This window comes from Ailuropoda melanoleuca, chromosome 13 (assembly GCF_002007445.2).
Source record: "Ailuropoda melanoleuca isolate Jingjing chromosome 13, ASM200744v2, whole genome shotgun sequence".
NCBI classification, from domain to species: Eukaryota; Metazoa; Chordata; class Mammalia; order Carnivora; family Ursidae; genus Ailuropoda; species Ailuropoda melanoleuca.
This window is the reverse complement of record NC_048230.1, coordinates 89,630,866-89,651,284: the sequence shown is the minus strand read 5'-3', so window position 1 is coordinate 89,651,284 and position 20,419 is coordinate 89,630,866. Positions and strand designations below refer to the sequence as shown.

Genomic DNA, 20,419 nt, shown 5'->3' with positions numbered 1-20,419 from the left:
ATATAACTTATTCTAGTAAGATTAGGAAAGCCTTTGGGGTACACCTGAGATAGACTTGGCACTTTTTTCAAGGCAGGTACATTTGATTTGAATTTTAAAGGTTGTGGAACATTTTGGCAAAGGTAAGGAACTAGGCTATTTCAAGGTAAGGAAATATCCCGAGTATATGCATAATTGTCTGGTAAGGTTGCCCATGTGACCATTTATAGTGCCAGGGACCATAAGGCTAGAGGAGGGACACAGAAGTGAATAGACTCTTAAGGAAAGTGCTGTGATAGGGAAATGAAGACAACTGTGGGAATGGTGGCTACTTACCGGAGGCTTGATGGGGTTGCAGTCAGAGACACCCTGGAGGAAGTAATGTCCACATTGTGACCCGAAGAGTGGATTTAAAGAGGCAAAAAAGAAGGGAAGAGAGGAAGGAAGACTACATGCAAAGGCCAGGAGCAGGAGAGACCAGGTCGAGAAACTGGAAGAATCTCAGTGGAAGCTTTGAATTCTTTTTACTCTTCTGCTGTTTTAACAGGTGCCTGCAGAACATGCAAGTAGAGCTCTCTAGTACGCAGATAGACTAGGAAATGAGGAGGTGCACATGCAGTGAGTGTGGAACATTCTTTCAAGAAATTTGGCTTTAGCAGTTCTAGCTATAGGGGGGACTCTGGGCTCAAGGGAACTTTTTTGTTTGTTTTTTGTTTTTAAGATGAGGTAGACTTGGAGCATGTTTAAATACTGATGGGGAGGAGCTGGCAAAGTAGGATAGACTGGAGAAAAAGGAGAGGCAGGGGTAATGGAAACACAAAGACTGAGGAGGAGGTTCAGAGCACAGATGGGAACAAGCCTAGAAGAGCGGGAACCCCTCTTCACTTACAGCCTGCAGATAGAGGAGAAGCTGGACAAACACTGTGACTTGTGGGTAAAGGTTGAGGGCATTCTTGTTTAATGGGTTCTCTTTTCTGTGAGGTCTGCAGTGGGTTCATCTATTAAAAAGCAGGGAGGAATCGATGGGGCTGGAGGTTTACATATTGAAGAGGAGGCTAGAAGCAGCCACTGTAGAGTGAGAGAGAGAGCTGTCTCAAGAAGTAGAATAGTTGTTGTACCGAGAGTTTTGTCTTCTCCCCAGTTACAGCCAGGACTAGCTGCAGACACCAGAGGATTTTGAATCAGTAGCTTTGCTCATGATAATAGCTGATTTCTCTGTAGCTCAGATCCTGGTTACAGTTGATCAAATAAATTTTGAGACACTAAAAGAAAATCAAGATCAAGTGCTCTTTATTTTAAAGTTCATTTTATTCCTAGTAATTTGAAATATTTTGTTAAAAATCATTCTTCTTCCAAATGAGGGTGATTCAGTTCTCTTGTTGGCTCGTTGGTTTTAGACGCTCATGGTGGCGTGGACGAGCAAACCTGTGTGTGTACATTTCTCGAGAGCTCTGGGATGACTTCCTTGGTGTGCTGTCCTCCCTCACGGAATGGGAAGAACTCATAAACGAGTGGGCCAACATCATGGACTCCTTGACAGCAGTGCTGGCGAGAACTGTTTATGGAGTTGAGATGACAAACCTACCTCTGGACAAATTAAGTGAACAAAAGGAAAAGAAGCAGCGAGGCAAAGGTACTTCCACTCTTACAGAGTAATACCAGATGTCTGAGACAGAGGCGGAGTGCGTCTGTACATATAGGCAATTAATGCATGGAATTTTGGAATAAACCATACAGGCCGTGTCTTTTTAATGATGGTGTTGGATGGTGTTTCGTAGCACTCTGTCCTCATAGTAAGGATGGTGAATTTATGAAGGGGCTGTGGAGGAAGAAAGAAGATGAAGGGGAGTAGCAGTAGTATCAAGAGTAATAATAATAATGGCTCGTGCTTGTATGTATTCTCTCTCTTCACCCTCTTGGTAACTTCTGAGTTACTATCCAGGTATCACAGACAGAAACTGATGTACAGAGAGTCCATGGTGATGGACTCACTCAAGGGACCTAGCTGAGAAGTGGGAAAGCCAGAAATCAAAGCTGGGCAAGTCCAGCTCCAGGCACCACACTAGAAAGTTGTATTCCAGTGCCTGCTTGGGAAAGGTGGAAAAATTCTGAGTGTTTCAGATGGGAGTCATTTTGGCTTTTGTTGTGTTTCTGGGTAAAAGTTGTTTTGAGACCTCAAGTCAGATCAAGGTGGAAAACATCAGTGGTGGTTTCTACTGGGGACAACAGTTTGTCTTCATTACTGTTTTAAGGCTGTGACACAGTCTTGGGATTAATTGCCTTGTACTCCAATTTATTGTGTAAAGATTTTGAGGCAGTTCATAGAAGTACCTATAATACAATAGATAAAATGCGTAAGGACACTGGGGCAAATTTAAAGGGAGTGGAGTTGCCGGAGTGGTTAAGATGTCAGAATGCATGCCAGAGAGCCCCCTATGCTTGCTAGGGAGGGAGAAGGGGAGCAAGCTTAGATTTGACTCTGATCCTCACAGGGTTACAGCAGAGGATCACAGATTACAAAAGGGGAAAATCGACAGCTTAGGTGATAACGTAACTTTTCCTGGTCCTAAAACTTGGGAGGAGTTTCTTCTCCAAAGATGCATAAAGTATACATTGCTTGCTTTGGGTAAACTATAGCCTCAACAATAGCCTTATTATAGACTGTATCAGCTTTTCCTGTGTGACAGATCACCCCAAAACATAGTGACTTAAAGGAACAGCCAGTTGTTTAAATCATGATTTTATGAGTGGCAATTTGGGTTGGACACAGTTGGGCAGTTCTGCTGGATTCACTCCTGTGTTTTCAGTCAGCTAGGCTGTCAAATAATCAAGCAGGCAGCTCTAGGGTTGGCCAGCTGTCAGCTGGGACAGTGATGGGGGGGCTTGGCCATATACCTTTTATTGCCCAGCAGACCAGCTCAGGCTTTTTTGGTGAGGTTTTAGGTTTCCAGGAGCAGCAACAGGGCAAGCCCAGATTTTCAAATGCATTTCAAATCTCTGCTTGCTCATTTGAGGATGTGGATGTGGGGAGGTGTGAACCAATTATGGTGATTACTTAACCATATAAACATGTAATTAATGGGACTGATTCTTATAATATCTTCGCTGCAGTCTGTGAGTGGCTGTATTTATATATGGGACTGATTCTTATAATATCTTCGCTGCAGTCTGTGAGTGGCTGTATTTATATATAGGAAGGTAAACAATCTGAAAAACACTGTTTATGGAATGACACAGAATGAATTCAATTATGTAATTAATGACTATGGCAAATATTTCCGATTTATCTATTATATTGTTTTATTCTAAAAATGAATTTAAATGTTCATTATAGAAATACTTTCCTTCTAAGCACTGGATTTGTGGAAACAAAATACACTCTCAGGAACCTGGGTGTGAAAACGACCCATAGGCGGCAGCCGCTAGCACATTACCTGTGCAGAAATCTCTGTCTCATTCTCTTTTCTCCTGTATTTCTCTTGGATCCTTGACCACTCGTTTGAAATACTTGACCAGAGCTCTATGAGAGGAAAGCAGAGCGCTAGCACATTACCTGTGCAGAAATCTCTGTCTCATTCTCTTTTCTCCTGTATTTCTCTTGGATCCTTGACCACTCGTTTGAAATACTTGAGATAATGAAGTCAGCCTTTAGATTATTTTTCTTGTCTTATCCTTTAACAGGCTGTGTTCTAGATACTCCAAAAGGAGCCACTGTGGGGAGATCCTTTTCTCTCAGCTGGCGGAGCCACCTGGATGTGGCCGAGCCAATGCGATCGAGGAGCGCCACCACATCTGGGGCACCGGGAGCTGAGAAAGCAAGAAATATTGTTCGCCAGAAAGCAACTGGTAAACGTTTATTTAAGTGTTCCTCTAAGGTCTAGTTGCTATCTAAGATGGAGTTATAGGAATAAAATGTTTTAATAGCTTTAAAATTCGACTCAGAACATAAATACATGGCCTTTTATTAAGTGGGATATTTCCGTATCTTTTGTCTCTTCTGTTCTCTTCAAATCTGTTTTTGATACTTATTTCTGAATCATTCATTGTGAAAAAGAACTTGAGCTGTCACTACTGAGTGAAATATATGTGCAAAAGAGAAAATAGATATTTTGTTAGAAGCCTAAAACCAATAGATTCTCAGTACTTGCACAGCTGCATTGCTGTTGTTGAGCAGCGTTAATCTTAGTGTGGCGCTGTTCCAACACAGAAAAAGAATAATGCACATAGTTTGCAGGACTGGAGGGGGATATTGAAGTGCCTTGCTTCTTTTGGGAAATGGAGCTTTACATGCCTGGAGCTGTTGTCCTTCTAGCCTGTTAGAACTAACAAGAACTTGACCAAGAACCCCCAGTTTTTTGAACTGGTTTGCTACACTCTACTTTTTTTTTTTTTTTTTAAAGATTTTATTTATTTATTTGACAGAGATAGAGACAGCCAGTGAGAGAGGGAACACAAGCAAGGGGAGTGGGAGAGGAAGAAGCAGGCTCATAGCAGAGGAGCCTGATGTGGGCTCGATCCCATAACACCGGGATCACACCCTGAGCTGAAGGCAGACTCTTAACCGCTGCGCCACCCAGGCACCCCTTCTATACTCTACTTTTAAACCCAAGAGAGAAATCTTTAAAAAGTAAGCTTATATCCAGTATTAAATAAGAACAAATAAAGACCCTTCCCCCTAGTGACTTTGACGCTGTAACTACATTTAAAACAAATTTATCTGAGTTTCCTGTGGTTTTTCACATCAGTAATTCCATGCTGTTATAATCAATATTCAGCATATTGACTGCAGGAAGTCACAAGATCTTCTGGTCATAAACCAGAGTCATTTACACTCAGCGTATTTTATAGTGCATAGTAAAGGCTTCATACAGATGGCTTAGAATCCTTTTGGAGTCTTTATGAAAATATATTGTACCTTAACCTAACTGTCTAATGCTCTTTGCCATAACATTTGTTGATAATTATCACCTTATTTATATTCACCTCCTGTTCTACTTCTCCTGCGTTCCTTCATCCTCTCCCCCGAGGAGAGACTCAGTTCCTGTTAACAGGCAACTTTGGGGAAGGCTTACTCAAAGATTTCCATTCTTGTCCCAACTCCTAAAAACTCCTTTCTTCCATATTTGGATCAGAGCAGAAGTTTGTGACAAAGTGGCATCATCATGCCTCAGCTGCCCTGACTCCGTGATACCCCTCAGTGCCCTAGAATTGTAATGATAATAAAAGTGATCATTCAAAACACTTTGTAAAACTCTACTTTCACATTTTAATGAGCAGCAAACTATGGTATATTGCATGTTCCTTTTTCCCCTACTTGGCCAAAACACAGCCATAGAAGAGATCGTATTTTAGTTTTTTAACAGGTTTTTCAGACCAACAATACAATAGTGGCACCAGTATTGTTCTTGATAATCCTCGGTGTATTTATGCCAGTGAGCTTCTGTTCATCAGTGTTCTCAGGTGTCTGAAAAGCCATGGTATCGCAGCAATAAGAACTTTACAAAATCACGTTAAAGGTATTTTTAGACTATGTCACTTTAAAGACATAAACCTGGCCTTTCGAGGATAAATTAAATTAAAAACACTTGGAGACATAACCTTTAAAAGATAATGGGATAAGAGCTATTGCATTGGATGGATCTATTCCTTTATGTATTTTGTACACACATATGTATTTCCTTTTTTTATTTTTTTTTTACAAGATTTTATTTTTTAGTAATCTCTACACCCAAGGTGGGGCTCGAACCCACAACTCTGAGATCAAGAGTCACATGCTTCTCTGGTGCCCCATGTTTTTCCTATTTTACTTTATGCATTTATCTTTTTAGTTGCCTGTTAAAACAATAGTCTCTGAAGATTTTATTATATCATGATGTTTTTTAAAATTAATTTATATAGACTAATAGTCACTATATAAATAAACTGGTTTTACTCAGTTCTGTTATTTTTACATTGTGTAATAAATTCGCCTTTCCATCTTTTAAAAAAGGCCCAGAATACTTTCATGGTAGATTTTTATTTGTGTGGAGGCCACCTTTTAATGACAGAACAGCAGCTTAGGAAGTTAGTTTTTGCCACTTTTATTTAACATTAAAGTGCGTTTTGTGGAAGACCCATTTGAAAGTGACTTTTTTTTTCCTGATCCCAATACAACAATAATTTAAGATTATTATATTATAATTTGCCTCACAGACTACACTTAGATTGAGAAAATGTCAGTGATGGTGGTAAGACGAAAATAATAAAATAATCAATTGCAGAGTAGGGAAATGACGATTAATTTAAGAGAGAATCAACTACTTTGCAACTTAAAAGGAACTGACAAGGAGAGTCTTAAAGAATTATAAAGGAAAACTTTGTTCCTGAGTGTGAATGAAGCTAAAATTTTAGGTGTCTAAAATGAGTGATTAAAGCAAGTCAATTTCCACGCAAAAAATTATTCTAAGTTTTATTATTTCTAAAATATTTAGTGATCAGTTTTGGAAAAATGTACAGTCATTTCATTTATAAAGGGAAGGCTCTTTTAAACACCTCTGACATTGAGAGATGAACACATCTTTTAGGAAATTTGAAGTAAGTCAGTTTGACATTCGCATGGAAGTCATTTTCCCTTAAATATTATCTTACCCATTTGTGAAGTGTACTGTAATCACATTGCAGATAGTCCTTTAGATGTGGATAGAAGTGGGAATTTGACAGCTAGAGGATGGGGCCTGGGGAGACACAAGGAAGTAAAAAGTTTGTTTCACTCTTTGCAAATATATCATTCTCATTTGTATTTCTGTCTCATTAATGTGAAATAAAATCACCTAAAAATAATAGAATAGCAAGTAAACCTTTATATTTAGTTTTAAGGATAAAAGTGATCTTACTGATGGTAGTTTCATATTTATGAGGTGTATTCTCTTGAGTTCATCAGTTTTCTCAAATGGTCATTTCACTAGCAGTCTTTTGAAAACTTAAGAGCTTCATAAAGTTCATACTAAGAAATTATGGATTTAATCAGCATGAAATGTGTTATGAAAGGACGGGTTTTATGGAGATTTTTGCCTTTTTTTCTAAATACCAAGTCTTTTAATGTTCAACTTGACTTTTGTGTGTTTCTGAGATTTTAGGACATTTAATTTACTACATGGTTTGGTTTTGAATACAGTCAGCTCTCAGTAAACCAATTTTTGAATTATTTATTATTTATAGAGCAATTTTAATTTTAGGCTAGATTTTCCCCTCCCTCCCCATGGTCTTTTCATATGTGTGTCCTTTAGGAAGGGAAAACGGATTATAATGTCTATCCAAATAAACAACCCAAATGTGAGTCTGATACACAGGAGGAAAAAAGGAAGCCTGAACGTGTAAAGCATTCTAAAACGAGATTATTTGTGAATTGTGCATTCTCCCACGTCATGAGAATGGCTGAAGGTTGGCTGTATTTAGAGACTACGGTTAAATACTCTGCCTTGTACTGACTTTCTATAAAGTATAAAATGACCTCCTTTAAATATTGAAAGGAAGACCAGAAAAATAGCAGTAAAAAAAAGTGAAAGATCCTGATGTGCTTCTGACATATTTGTTACTTTATCTCTCCTGGAAGCTAAGCGAAGCCAGTCTATCAGCAACTGTGTCCACCTTTCTGAGGCTTTGCCTGCCACTAAAAGCGTCCCGCTCCTCCTTCACACCGTGAGCGCTCTCTTACCTGGTCTCTCTTACTCCTCTTGCTCTCACAGGCTGTCAGGTACTGTAATGCTGTCTCTTGTGTCCGTCAATGTCCCTGGGCTTCTCCTGCTTGCTGCTGGGCCTTGCTTCCTTTGTTAAGCGCCCCCTCAGCCCCCCACCACGCATGCGTACCTGGCTGTTGCACTTTGCATTTATTTTCAATGAATATTAATCATGGTTTTTATGTAGTTAGATGTTTAGTAACAATCAGTCAAGAAGAATTTCTTTAACACCACTGGCCTTTGCTTTCCCAGTGAAGAAGAATACAGGATTTTGTGGCCCGTAGTTTTTAACAGAGATGACTGCCTCAGAGTGCCTTCTGTATAATGTCAGCAGAACAGAAGTTTTGAGCATGTTGGTGTCCGAATGGTTGCTATTCCTCCCTAAAGTGAAGAAACAGGAACATTCATGTAGGCAAGAGCTCCTTGGAATTAATAAATCATAATCATGTACAAAGTAATAATGTTTATGGAGAGTCGCACTGATTATTAAGATTCGAGTAAAAAAAGATGCTAAAAAGTGCTAATTTTCAAAACAAGGAAACATTGTTCTTGTGCTCAAGCCAATTAAAATTGAGTTTAGCCACATGTGGTTTGCACACAGTGTATTTTCTGGATTGTTAAGACAGGGACCAAAAGTGGTGATTTTTGGCACAGACCCCTCAACAACGGATCTACTTTGCTCTACAGTGAATAATTAAGCCCATGTCCAGTTACTTTTCAATGATTCTATAATGAACTGAATCTTCATGCTAAAGAGGGACATGTTTTTATGTTCTTTTTATTTTCAGAAAGATGGTATTATAGATGAGTATTTATTTAGTATCAGAGATAGCCTGCCTGTGGCTTTCTGTGGCACTAAATCATGCCATACTGTGGTATAGCAAAGCAGAATCAAATCTTAATTTCCCTGATGAGTATGTAAGATATCATATTATTTAATTAGCAGAATATGGGGGAAGAAGTTCATTTTATTGAGACTAAGGAGTACATTTCTTAGAAAATACTTTTCTCTAGCAAATACCAGAGGTGAAACACAGTAAGAATGGTTAAGATGGTCACCGGTCAGTTAAATTACTCATGAGCATTAACTACTTGATAATTTGGTTTTCAAAAAAGTTCTACTGCCTAAAGATGAGTAATAAAGCATTTAAAGTAGTTTGCTTTCTATTTGGGTGATATACAGCTGCTATGCACCCAAAAGGAGTTCTTTCACGGTGGAAAGTTTTTTTTTTTTTTTTACAGTCCATTTTTTCCCCTTATTGTTCCCTTTCATAAAGGTTTCTACTAGTTTGTCCAGACTATTTTCTCACAAGAAACCTATTTCTGTTCGTAATCTCATTTTGGAAACTTTTTTCTCATTCACTGTTATATTTTAGTTTACTCAGTTTCTTGATTCCCATAAGTAGGTACATAGTTCCAACAGTAGTTAAATATGGTTTAAAACAGTCGTTCTCAACTGGGGATGGTTTTGTCCTCCAGGGAACATTTGGCAGTGTCTAGAGACATGTAGTCATAGCTGGGGCAGCGCTCCTGGCATCTAGTGGGATGCTGCGGAACGGCCTCAGTGGCTGTGCAGACAGCCCCCTCGTGAAGAATTATCTGACCCAAAATATCAATAGTGCTGATGTTGGGAGACCCTGATTTGGAGTGAAATGAAGCAGGACGTGCTGAATCAGTATTTTCCTGCCTTTGCTGTCCTTATTTCTGGTTTTATAGCACAAAGGGTAAAGGGACTCAGCAGTATAGTGATATTGAGAACAATCTGCTGGTCCCTGTGTTTCATCTGACAACTGTGGTAGTGAGCTCCTCCTTAGTCTGATGCCATTTTTTCTTTACTATTAAGGTGATGCCATTTTCCATTGGGATTGTCCTGTCAAGAGACTAGGCCAAGGGCAGTGCATATCAATCCTGTCTTAGATTGTACATTCTCACTGGTTGGCACACTAGAGTATTAAATTTGTGTTCGAATTTAAATCCTAGTTTGTTGGCATATCTTGATCACCTGTTGCTAAGTATAGATATAGGTAGATATATATCCACTTATCCGTAGTATGCAGATACATTAACCCTGACTTTCTGGCCACAAGTTTTTCACTATAAAAATGATTGCTAATTTTGTTTTCATTTGTTAACATTTCTTGCTTTGTTTCTAGTCTATATGACTATACAACATGCCGAAATTGCTTTAAATAATATAAACAATGGAGAATTACTTACTTTCAGCCACTATTATATTTATTCTAGTCCCTTTATGACTCTTTATTTTGGCATCAGACTTTTGGGAAAGTAATAACCACCTGTATTCCATTTATATGAATAGCTACATAAACTTGTGGGAGGTAGAATTGCAGTTTTGGTGATTTCCCTCCTTCTCCTTTGTGGGAACAATTCTTTCCAGCTGTTTTGCAATTTTAACTGCTTTTACATTGGGACATTTATCAATCTGTACTGCTTATAGGCCATGCAGACGATAGATTTTATTTTTGTTTTAGGATCATTGTAATAGTAGTAATTAGAGGATCAATGATCTTCCCTCATTCTAAAAGAGACTCAGTGGTACCTAAGTGAAAGCCTCGTTTAGCTGCTTCTGCCTTTGGTTCTCAGGCTTTCAGGTAGTACCTGAGTATCAGGAAGTGCTTGTCAGGGTTTGGGCTGGCTCACAGTTGGACCTCATAAGAAACCTCAAGATGTTGAGTTGACTTACATCTCCTCTGCTTTTTATAGGGTCAAGTCAGTATCGTGTACCATGCTTTAAAAGGAAATTACACTATTAATTTTGCCTTTGCAATCCTGTATGAGGGGTAAATGGAACCCAGAATTTTGGTAATTGAAGAATGAGTCTCACTTCGTTTAATAAGATTGATTAAGGAAGCCTTAGATTAAAGAGTGAGTGAAATTGCTTTGAAAAGCAGTCAGATGTCTGGAATAAATAGAAGTTTCTAAAGACACACTTAATTTAATCATGTGGATTTTTCTTTCAGTGGGAAAAAAAAGAAGTAATTCTAATTTGGTCATTTTCCTGGTGTTTCGAATGAAGCTTTGGAAAGCAATGATTTAGTAGTATTGTTGTGTAACTTACACTATCAAGAAGCTAGAAGGTTCGTACTTTCAAAATTCGTGTTATTGGGTTAGCAGTGCTGAGAGAAAGTGAATGATTTGGTGAGCCTGAGATAGAATTTAGCTCTTTGAAGTGATTCAAACAAATTATGTGATGCTCAAAACAGAATTCATTAGATCTACAAGAACGTGTAATGTAATTTTTATATAACTTAGATTGTTCATTTCTGTTTTGATTATCAGATAATCCTGCATCTTGATGTTTGCATAGCAGGGTTAAAATGGTTTTAATTTGTTATGGAAAAGCAACTGCACCAGCTGACACTGTGAAATGGGTGCAGCTTTAACAAGCAGCTTTTTTAACACATATACGAAGCCAGCAGAGGGAGCTCAAGAACTATTTAAAGAAAGAAAAAAGTATCAAGAAAATTTTTTGGTATTCGTTTGTTCATTATGCAACACATATATTGAATATATACTTAGCATGAAGTGTGAGAAAAAGCCATGAAATGTATATTTGCAAATCAGGAAATTGGGTTTTAATTGTGAGATAAGAATTTATTTTTCTGCACTCTGTCACTTAATAGTCAACTGTAGGAGTAGCTCAGCGCACCAGTAGCACAGCAGCCCTAATGCACATTTGACATTGTGATTCTCCTCTTCCTTCCCACCCTCATCATGGATGCTCCCATCCTTACCACTTCCGGCGATTTCTGCGGGCTTGGACTTGCTCCATCTGAGAGGTCCCTACCAACAGTTTTACAAAAACAAAGCCTTAAAGCTGCATTAGGCCAGTCTGTTGGGAAGGCACACCAGCTGGTGATGGTAGGCTCTTTGCCCGTCTGTTGTGTTAAGGACTAAGGGGGACACTCAAATTTGGAAGCCGTGGTGCTGTGGTCATCCTGTATCCCACCAGATGGCGTTGTTCTTTATCTTTAAAAGATGCTGCCAGTGTTGGCCTTGCTCTTATTTGTTTTTCTGCTCCTAGCCCAGAAACCAACATCTACCAGTTTTTGGCATCAAGTTTAAGTGAATAAAACCCGCTCTTCCCACTGTCTGTAAAAACTGGCACTTGCCAATTATTTTTTTGAGAATTAGGAAGCTCTTGGGCTCCCTCTACTGATATTAGTTAACAGGTAGGTTCATTAACAAGTATAAACACTACCCAGAAGGTTTCAGTGTCTTGAATAATTAGAATAAACGATGAATGAAGACAACCGGAAGGGGCTGGTCCCATGGTATCATCTGGCTTCTGTTGCCCAATACCAAAGAGCCTAGCTGCAGACCTGTGAAAAGGGCCTAGTCTGTGCTTGGGGATGTGTGGGGAGATCACAGATATGTACACATGTCTTGTGTTTCTCTGCGGGAAAACGAACAGTTCTTGGCTATTCAAGAGAAGAGAAGGGCAAAGACAACCCGGAAAAGACGGCCTGTGTGTTCTTGCTACCTTGGCCTTTGCTTGTGCCCTAAGTTCAGCTTCCTGTGAGTGTCTAAATTTAGACTGTGGCCTGGTACTCTGAATTATAAGTGAAGCATCACACAAATTTCATCGTTTTGAAGTCTCATAACTTGTATAAGTGTACTTTAAAATGTAATTTTTATTGGAATAGTAAAAATAAAGCAGCAACCTTTTGTTCAAGTACGGTGTCTTATATTTAGAATCTTCCCATATACAGCTTCTTGATTAGGGAGAGCCAACGCTTTGGCTTGTCTTCAGAGTAAAGGGTTAGACTGAGGGTGGCACATGGGCAGCCAGCCTCATTTCAGGGGAGGAAGTGGGCAACACTGCCAGGTAAGATTATACGGGCTGAATTTTGATCTGTCTCTTTTTAGAAGGAGTGAAACTTCAGCTAATTAAAATTTTTGGGAAATAATGTTCTACCTCTATGGACAAAGTTTCATGGCTCTGTGAGTGAGTGTGGAGTCTTCTGAGGGCTGCATTGGTGGGGTTCATATGCAGGAGCACATGGCAAGTCCTGTAGGAGGGGTGTCCAGGCAGCACGGGAGGCAGGAAGGCAGGCAGGAACAGGTCTGAGGTTGGCATGGAGGAGTGAACAACCGAAGGGAGAGAGCAGCAGGTGCAGGTGGGCTACCATTGCTTGAGACTAAAGTGACTGAGAGATCCAGTGGGGGGTCACATCTGTGGGGTAAGGCCAGGGGGAGCCCTGTATTCACTGTGAAGAGCACGGGCTTGACTGTACAGTGATGGAGGACCACGGCAGGAGAGAAATGGTGCAGGCAGATCTTTATTTTAGAGGGATCTCTCTGGAGCCACATAGAGAATAGAGAACTCATTCTCTAGGATAATAGAGTTCGTAATAATGCTAGCTGATATTATCCAGTGGTCAGTACTCATCTGTAGTTTTCTAAAATTTTATGGCACTATGTATTGATTCTCTAAAAATACCAGTGGATCATTTTTGTACTTTAGTAATTAATTCAACATCACATTTGGTGGTATAAGCTATTAAGTAATTATAGTGTTTTATTTGGGACAATTGTGGATTTATCTGTTAAAAGGAATAATAGAGTTGAAATTCCCATTTCCTAGAGAGGGGTATGTGTGTGTGACTTTCTACTCTCCTCAAATGTAAATTACCTATTCCATGTATCTCCTTGTTCTCTCATTCCTTGGCATGCCTGAAATTCCAAGTGACTTTTACAGTTCTCAACCATTTCTGCAGCTTTTTCTCTTTTTTTCCCCCTTCACTTTGAAAAACAAAATGCTTTGCCCTATTTAAAATGTATTCTTGCAGTGTAGTATTACTGTTAACAAGTATAGAAAACTTTACAATGTATATTCACATTATCTTACTGTATAATTTTGGGGGGAGGAAGTATCTAAAACTGCATTTTTAAAATCATTTGGTTCAAGTGGTGAAATTATTTTTAACTTGAAACACATCTCCGTATGTTTTTGTGTTCATGCCCACAGAAGTGGAAGAATGTCAGCAGTCAGAAAATGCACCTGCAGCTGAATCTGGCTGCCTGGTGGCGGAGCAGCAGCACATCTCGCGAAGCAGCAGCACGCCGGATGTCACTGAGCCACTGTGCTCAGATTCTCCTCAGGGTACGGAGTAGCTGCAGTTCCTAACACAGGACTGCAGATCCTGGCTGGGAAGGCGCTCTATATGTAGAATGCCGGATTGCATTCTACATTTATTCTAGCCCTACTTCATTTATTTTAAGTTGATTGCATCCTTTTTAGGTTGATTGCAAGGATGTCACTTCTGGCAATGCAATATTTTCACTGTTTATTTTAATATATTTATTTAAATTATATATAGTTAGGTGTACCTCTTTTAAGAGTAGCCTGTTCGAGGACTGGAGAGAAGTCCAGAGAGGCTGCAGTAGGTGGGAAGCAGAGAATGCTATACCACAGGCTCAGGGAGAGCAGCAAAGTTAGGGGGAGGCACGGGAGAGACATGTGGGAAAGGGCTGTTGTGGGGAGCCATAAGAGTTGACCATGAGCATGGAGGGCTGGCCAGACTTGTGAGAAAGTTTATTAGCAGCTTGTGGACTCTGCTGAGGTTGAAAACAATAGCCTGTGATAACATGCATCTACACGGTGTCTGCGACACCTTTCAGCAACAGCAGGGTGTGGAAAGCAAAGAGTCAGATGGCTAGACTTGTAAACAGCGGACACCGTGTTTGTCAGGGAAAGCGCATGTTTCAGTGGTGGCTGGTGCCAGTGAGGGTGCTTATCATTTAGTTCTAGTTTCATTGGTTAAGTAAGAAGTAAACCAGCTTCTTTATCAACAAGATATCGCATAGTCTCATCAAAAGAGTAGGCAAGTGTTCCCTCTTAGAAATCTTGAAATAAGAAAATACAATTAAAAAGTAACTTGAGAGCTGTATTATCTGAAAGATTTTCTATTCTCCAGAAGGTTTTGCGTAAGACTGTTGTGATTTTTTTTCCCCTCTGAAATATTTAGTAGAATCCACCAGTTGCCTACAGTTTTCTTCTAGGAAGATTTTAAAATACCATTCAAATTTGTAAGTCATCTTAAGACTATTAAGATTTTCCTTTTCCTATTTTGATTCAGATTAAGATGTGTTTTTCTAGGAGTTTATTCCATTGATGTATTTTTTTTTCAAATTTATTGGCCTCTTATGAGCCCATCTGAATATTTATAGACTTTGTAGCGATATTCCCTTTTTTATTACTGATACTGGTTATTTTTGCATTCTCTTCCCAGTCTTTATTCTTGAGTAATACTGAGCCACCATACACTCTATTTTCCTCTCAGCTTACCTGGCCAACTCAGGCAGCTTTCCTCTGAGATCACTTTCTGAAGGCCCCCAGGAGAGGTCTTGTTGCCCTCCCTTGTGCTAACATAATGTGCTAAGCGGACTTGTTGGCTACAGTGAATAGCATTCGGTCCACTCTCTTAAAAGTGCTCTGTGGGTCAAAGATTCTATAAAGTAGACTTGACCTATAGGCTACCAGTTTGCCAGATCTGTAACTCCTGTTTTTACATATCTTAGGATATCTAAATTTGGTTAATTACTTGTATATAAAGATCTTTTTCTAATTTTATCATCTGAAATTTTATTTTGTAAATTTTTCCCCAAAATCTTTAGGTCAGAAGGTAGAAAGTGTACAGACTTGGAGTTCTTCAGAGTCCAGGCCTATTCAAGAAAATAAAGGACACGTGAAGAAAGAACATGAAGGAATAACAGTAAGATATTTTCAAACTGCATCAGTTTGTTATTAAAAACAAGCATAAAAATTATTAGAAAAATAAATAAATTTATTAGTGGCAGCAATACCTTCTTTTAAAACATTTCTCCCTTTAGATGGGTTATTGGCTGTTGGTTATTGGCGATTGGTGATTGATTATTGAGATCTCTTAAAGGCTTGCTTGCTTTTTGTGTAAAATTACAGTCACATTACAAAAATAGAAAAAGATTAACATGAAAATGGAATTTACCTTCTGGTCTGTACATAGCACTCTATATTTTTAAGCAGGTATCCTTGCCTGTCAAACATATTCAGATTCCCTATTCCTGATAACTGCTTTAGGTAGTATGCTCCACCTGACATGGTTTGCTAGATAAGTGAGTTTTTGCAAAGATCAGTTATGATTTCTTTTTTAGAAAAATGTAAAGTAGCATTTATTGGTTTTTTTAGGCCAAATATAAAGTATAAAGAAGAAAATTAAAAAGTAGCCCACATCTCATGCATGCAGGTAACTCCTGCTTAGTCATTTAAAAAAAAATATTTAGTATATATTAATGGAAAACTCAAACATCACAGGAAGGTGCAAAATAAATAGAGAAAGCCTCTCACTAGTCCTCCCTGCCTAGAAGATAACCAGTGTTATTTTTCTGTCTTTATTTTTTAAAATGGCATATACTAGTTTATGTATGTATGTATATTTTGTATATATGTGTATGTATATTTCAACAATATATGTATATTTCATACATATATGTATATTTCAACAATCAGATAAACACCTACATACCCACCACCCGGTTTAAGAACTAGAATTTTTCCAGTGCTATAGCTTTGGCCTGTAGCTACCTTCCTTGTCCCCTCAGAGAGCAGCATTATGTTGGCTTTGTGTTTATATTGTCCTTTCTTTGCTCTGTAGTTTTGCTCTATGTGTATGTATTTCCAAACAATATATCTTCTAGTTTTCCTTATTTTTAAATTTTATTAAAGTGATATTGCTTTGTTTACTCAGTTATGTATTTTTAAGATTTATCAACACTGTGGCATGTAGCCTGTTTTCTCTGCTGTATGAGAATCCACTGTGAATACACCACAATTTATTTTTCCATACTCTTGTTGATGGACGTTTAGGTTGTTTCAACTTGTTTTTAATGACAGATGCAGCTATGTATACTCTTGTATTTGTTTCAAGATCTACATGTTTAAGATTTTCTTTATAGTGACTAGGAGTGGAATTAATCAGACATAAACTATAAGAATGTTCTTTACAAGAGAATGCGTGTTTTCCGAAGTGATTACACCACTTATATTTCTGTCAGCAATGTGTTAAGAGTTCCCATTCATCCACATCAACACTTGCTATTGTCAGATTTAAAAATTTTTATGAGTCAGATGGGTGAAAGTAAGGGATCTCATTTTATTTTGCATTTCTCGGATTACCAATAATCTTTAAAATCTTTCCACATGTTGATTGACCATGTGTGTTTCATGTGATGTCTTTGCCATTTTCCTATTGATTTTTTTTTGTCTTTTTCTCTTTTATTTTTACTAATTCTTTATACAGTCTGAAGACTGATCCTATTTTGGTTATATTTCTGACAAATAACCTTTTTCCAGCGCGTGGCTTAAATTTTCACTCTCTCAAGGGTGTCTGTTGATCAACAGAAGTTCTTAATTTTGGTACTTTTGTTGACCATTTTTATGGTTAGGTTTTATAAAAATCTTAAAATGTCAACTCTACAAGCATAAGAATATAAGTGTTTCAGTTTTGCTCTACACATTTAGGTCTTTCATCCCTCTGGAATTGATTCTTGTTTATGGAGTGAGGTAGGATCTAATTTTATTTTATTTTTCTCACATGGATAACCATTTGTCCTAGGTCCCATTTATTGAATTCATTTTTCCTTCATTGATCTGAAATGACACCTTTCTCTCATATATACTTATCTTGACTCATTTGTTGCTTTGTCTCTCTGCACAGTAGTATAACATCTTAATTACTGTAGTTCCCCTATTTCTTTCTCCCTTCGTCCCACCTTCTATTGAAGGCTATTTTTCTACTACCTTTTGTCTTTCATTGTTGCTATTGAAAGTTCTTCTGACCAGTCTGTCTAGTTGTTGTTCTTTGCTGTTCTTTGTCCTTGTCCTTCAGTCTTCCTGCATTATATTTATGTGCATTTTCTTTTGGTTTATACATTTGTTCTTTTTGTATATGCTATATGCCATGCATCTGTGAATGCTTGTTCTTCCATTGTTTTTGGAAAATTCCTGATAATCATTTCTTCAAATATTGCCTCTTTTTTGTTCTTTCAGCTCTTTTTTTCTGGAATTTTGAGTAGAAATACACTTAGACCTTCTTATTTTACCTTCCATGTTCTTGTCTCCTTTCATATTTTCCACTCTTCTTGGCCCTTTTCTACATTCTGGGTAATTCATCAGACCTGTCTTTCATTCAGTTCGATAGTTCTCTCTTTACTCATATGGAGTTGGCTGTTTAATACTTCCACTGAGTATTTTAGTTCAACAATTATAGCTATTGCTTCTGAAAGTTCAGGTTAATTCTTTTCAAGCATTTCTTGTAATTTCTAATAATCTCTTGTTGCTTTCTCACTTTTGTGATTCCCATCTTTTATTCCTTTAAAATAGTCACAAATTACAATTCTAAATTTTTTTTCTGATTACCTGAAATCCTTAGAGGTTGGGGTAGGGTCTAAGTCCGATATTTGTTTTTTTCTGAGACTCTTGTACATGATGATTTATTTCTTTGGGTGTTTGGTGATCTTTGATTGTGAGTATCCTAGCTGATGGGTCTTAATCTACAGAAAACCTGGATGTCTGAAGTGATGGAGGTTCACCGGGACAACACGTGCATTTGTTTCTTCCAGGAACCAAGGAGTGCTACTTTAATCCTGGACTCTCAGTCTTTTTGCCACTGGCAGGGGTAATACTAGATTTACCCTTATGGCAGCCCTGTTTCACTACTGTGGTTTCTGCTCACTTTGTTGGGAGGGAGTATGGATCACTAGGAGGTCTGTTCTGCTTCCTGTGAGCCTGAAATTTTGATGCAAAATCTAGTTCTATAGCTGGAGGAAATTCCATGTGAGAAGTGCTCACATTCTGCTTTTTAGTTAAGAAAAGATTCTGGATATATTTCTATTATCACATTAGGTGTATATCATCCTTCTTTAAGGCTGGGTAATATTTTTTCATGTGGTGTTAGTCTTCTGAATATTTCATCCATGACCGACTTCTGTGTTTTGGCTTCATAGTTATTCTGTCTTTTAATTATACATCTCAGCCCCTCCTTTTCATTTGTTTGCTTGTTTGGTAGTCTTCCCTTTAGTTGGCTCATTGAACCCCAGAGTTTTTTATACACTTTGCCCTGGAAGACCTTAAATGTTACATCTTCATTCCTGACTTTCTCCTCTATCTCACTAGTCCTGGAGTTTTGTTGCCCACTTACAATACATTTGCTTTGGATATTTAGCCCAAAGATGAAAATTAAAATGTCAGAAGTCTTCTCAAGTTCCTTTGTTCTTATACTTCCTCCCTTCCTTCTTTCCTTCTTCCCATCCTTCCTACCTTCTTTTCTTCCTTCCCTCCTTCCTTCGTCACCATTGTTCTCATGGTCCCCTAGATTCATATCCTTTTGTGATTTAATTTTCCTCCACTCCCATATACAGCTCTCATATAGGCTCTTGTCTGTCATTCTACAGCATTTTATTTGTCTTTTCTTCTCCTTTTCCACCGTCAAAAGCTTTAGCCTCTCATTCCTTAATCACTGTAACAGTTCCATAGCAATTTTCTTCTTAATTTTAATCTATCCCACAGGTAACTACTAGACTCATCTTTCTGGTTGTATTTTTAATCACAGTAAACTATTGTCTGGAACATACAGTTGCTCATTTTGTCAGTATTGGGTTGAAATTTGTAAGCCTGATGTTAAAGGCCAGTTGGCAGCTACCTCTTTTAGAAGGTGGTCTGCATTTTCTTCTTAACATTTTCCTTCTTCACCTGACTGCCTTGCATGGCCTGCTATATAATCAGCTTCTTTTCCTGCACATAGAACTTGCTGATTACCACTCAGTGCTTCCTGCCTTGAATCCCCTCCTGCCTTCTCTCTACCACTTCATGTCTGTTGCCTTCTTGAACAGCTCTCCTGTAACTGTGAGACAATTAAGGTAACACTTTATTCTGCATACCTTTTAGAGAGAGTTTAGTTGCATATTTTGCTTATGTACACTGTAATCATTTTGTGTAATGTGTATGTTTTGTCTCTCCAAGCACGTTACAAATTTTAGAGGAGATGGATCGCCTCCAAATGTTTTAGTCCTCTCTGTTTAACACAGGGTTTAGTGTGGAGTGGTGCTCAGGAAAGTCTGTTGCACATTTAACAAGGAGGCACTAAGTGACCTTTAGATGTCTGGGTGGAGTTTACACCTTCCCTACCAGCACCTTCATCATTCCTGGGGAACTCAGACGTTCTGCAGAATTGGTTTCACTATGTATGTGTGCTCAAGCAGAGGTACAAATAAAACTTTAAATTATTTCCATAGAAACTGGCATCCCTTCTCAGTAGATCAATTTAATTGGATGTCACTTGACAAAGAAGAAGCCAAAAATTTCAGATCTTGAGTAATTTGTAATTCAATTATAGTAATTTGTGAACACATATCCTTCAAATGGAAAACATCATTCAATTTTTGTTGCTATTATTATTGTTTGTTTCTTTTTCTTTAGAAATGTGGACTAGAAACTTAACAGTCTCATAAAAATTAGAACTTTCCTGTAACAAATGCATTGTTTCTTTTTGTCTGAAGATCTTAGTTCGAAGAAGCAGCAGCCCTGCTGAATTGGATTTAAAAGATGATTTGCAGCAGACACAAGGAAAATGTAAGGAAAGACAGAAGAGTAAGTTCCAGGAAATGCAGTCTGTGTTCGTCCAACTTCAGAGTCGATCTATTTTGTTTTCTTCTACTTTCTGACT

The 20,419-nt window shown here is 38.2% G+C and overlaps 1 protein-coding gene across 1 annotated transcript in view; it reads left to right on the top strand.

Annotated features, from left to right (window-relative positions):
• Positions 1–20,419, top strand: part of RALGAPA2 (Ral GTPase activating protein catalytic subunit alpha 2) — a 317,987-nt gene that overhangs the window by 101,795 nt on the left and 195,773 nt on the right. Inside the window, 6 exon segments of the mRNA XM_034641613.1 lie at positions 1,377–1,393; positions 1,395–1,612; positions 3,661–3,825; positions 13,687–13,821; positions 15,336–15,433; positions 20,253–20,343. Coding sequence (XP_034497504.1) covers positions 1,377–1,393; positions 1,395–1,612; positions 3,661–3,825; positions 13,687–13,821; positions 15,336–15,433; positions 20,253–20,343 — 724 coding nt within the window.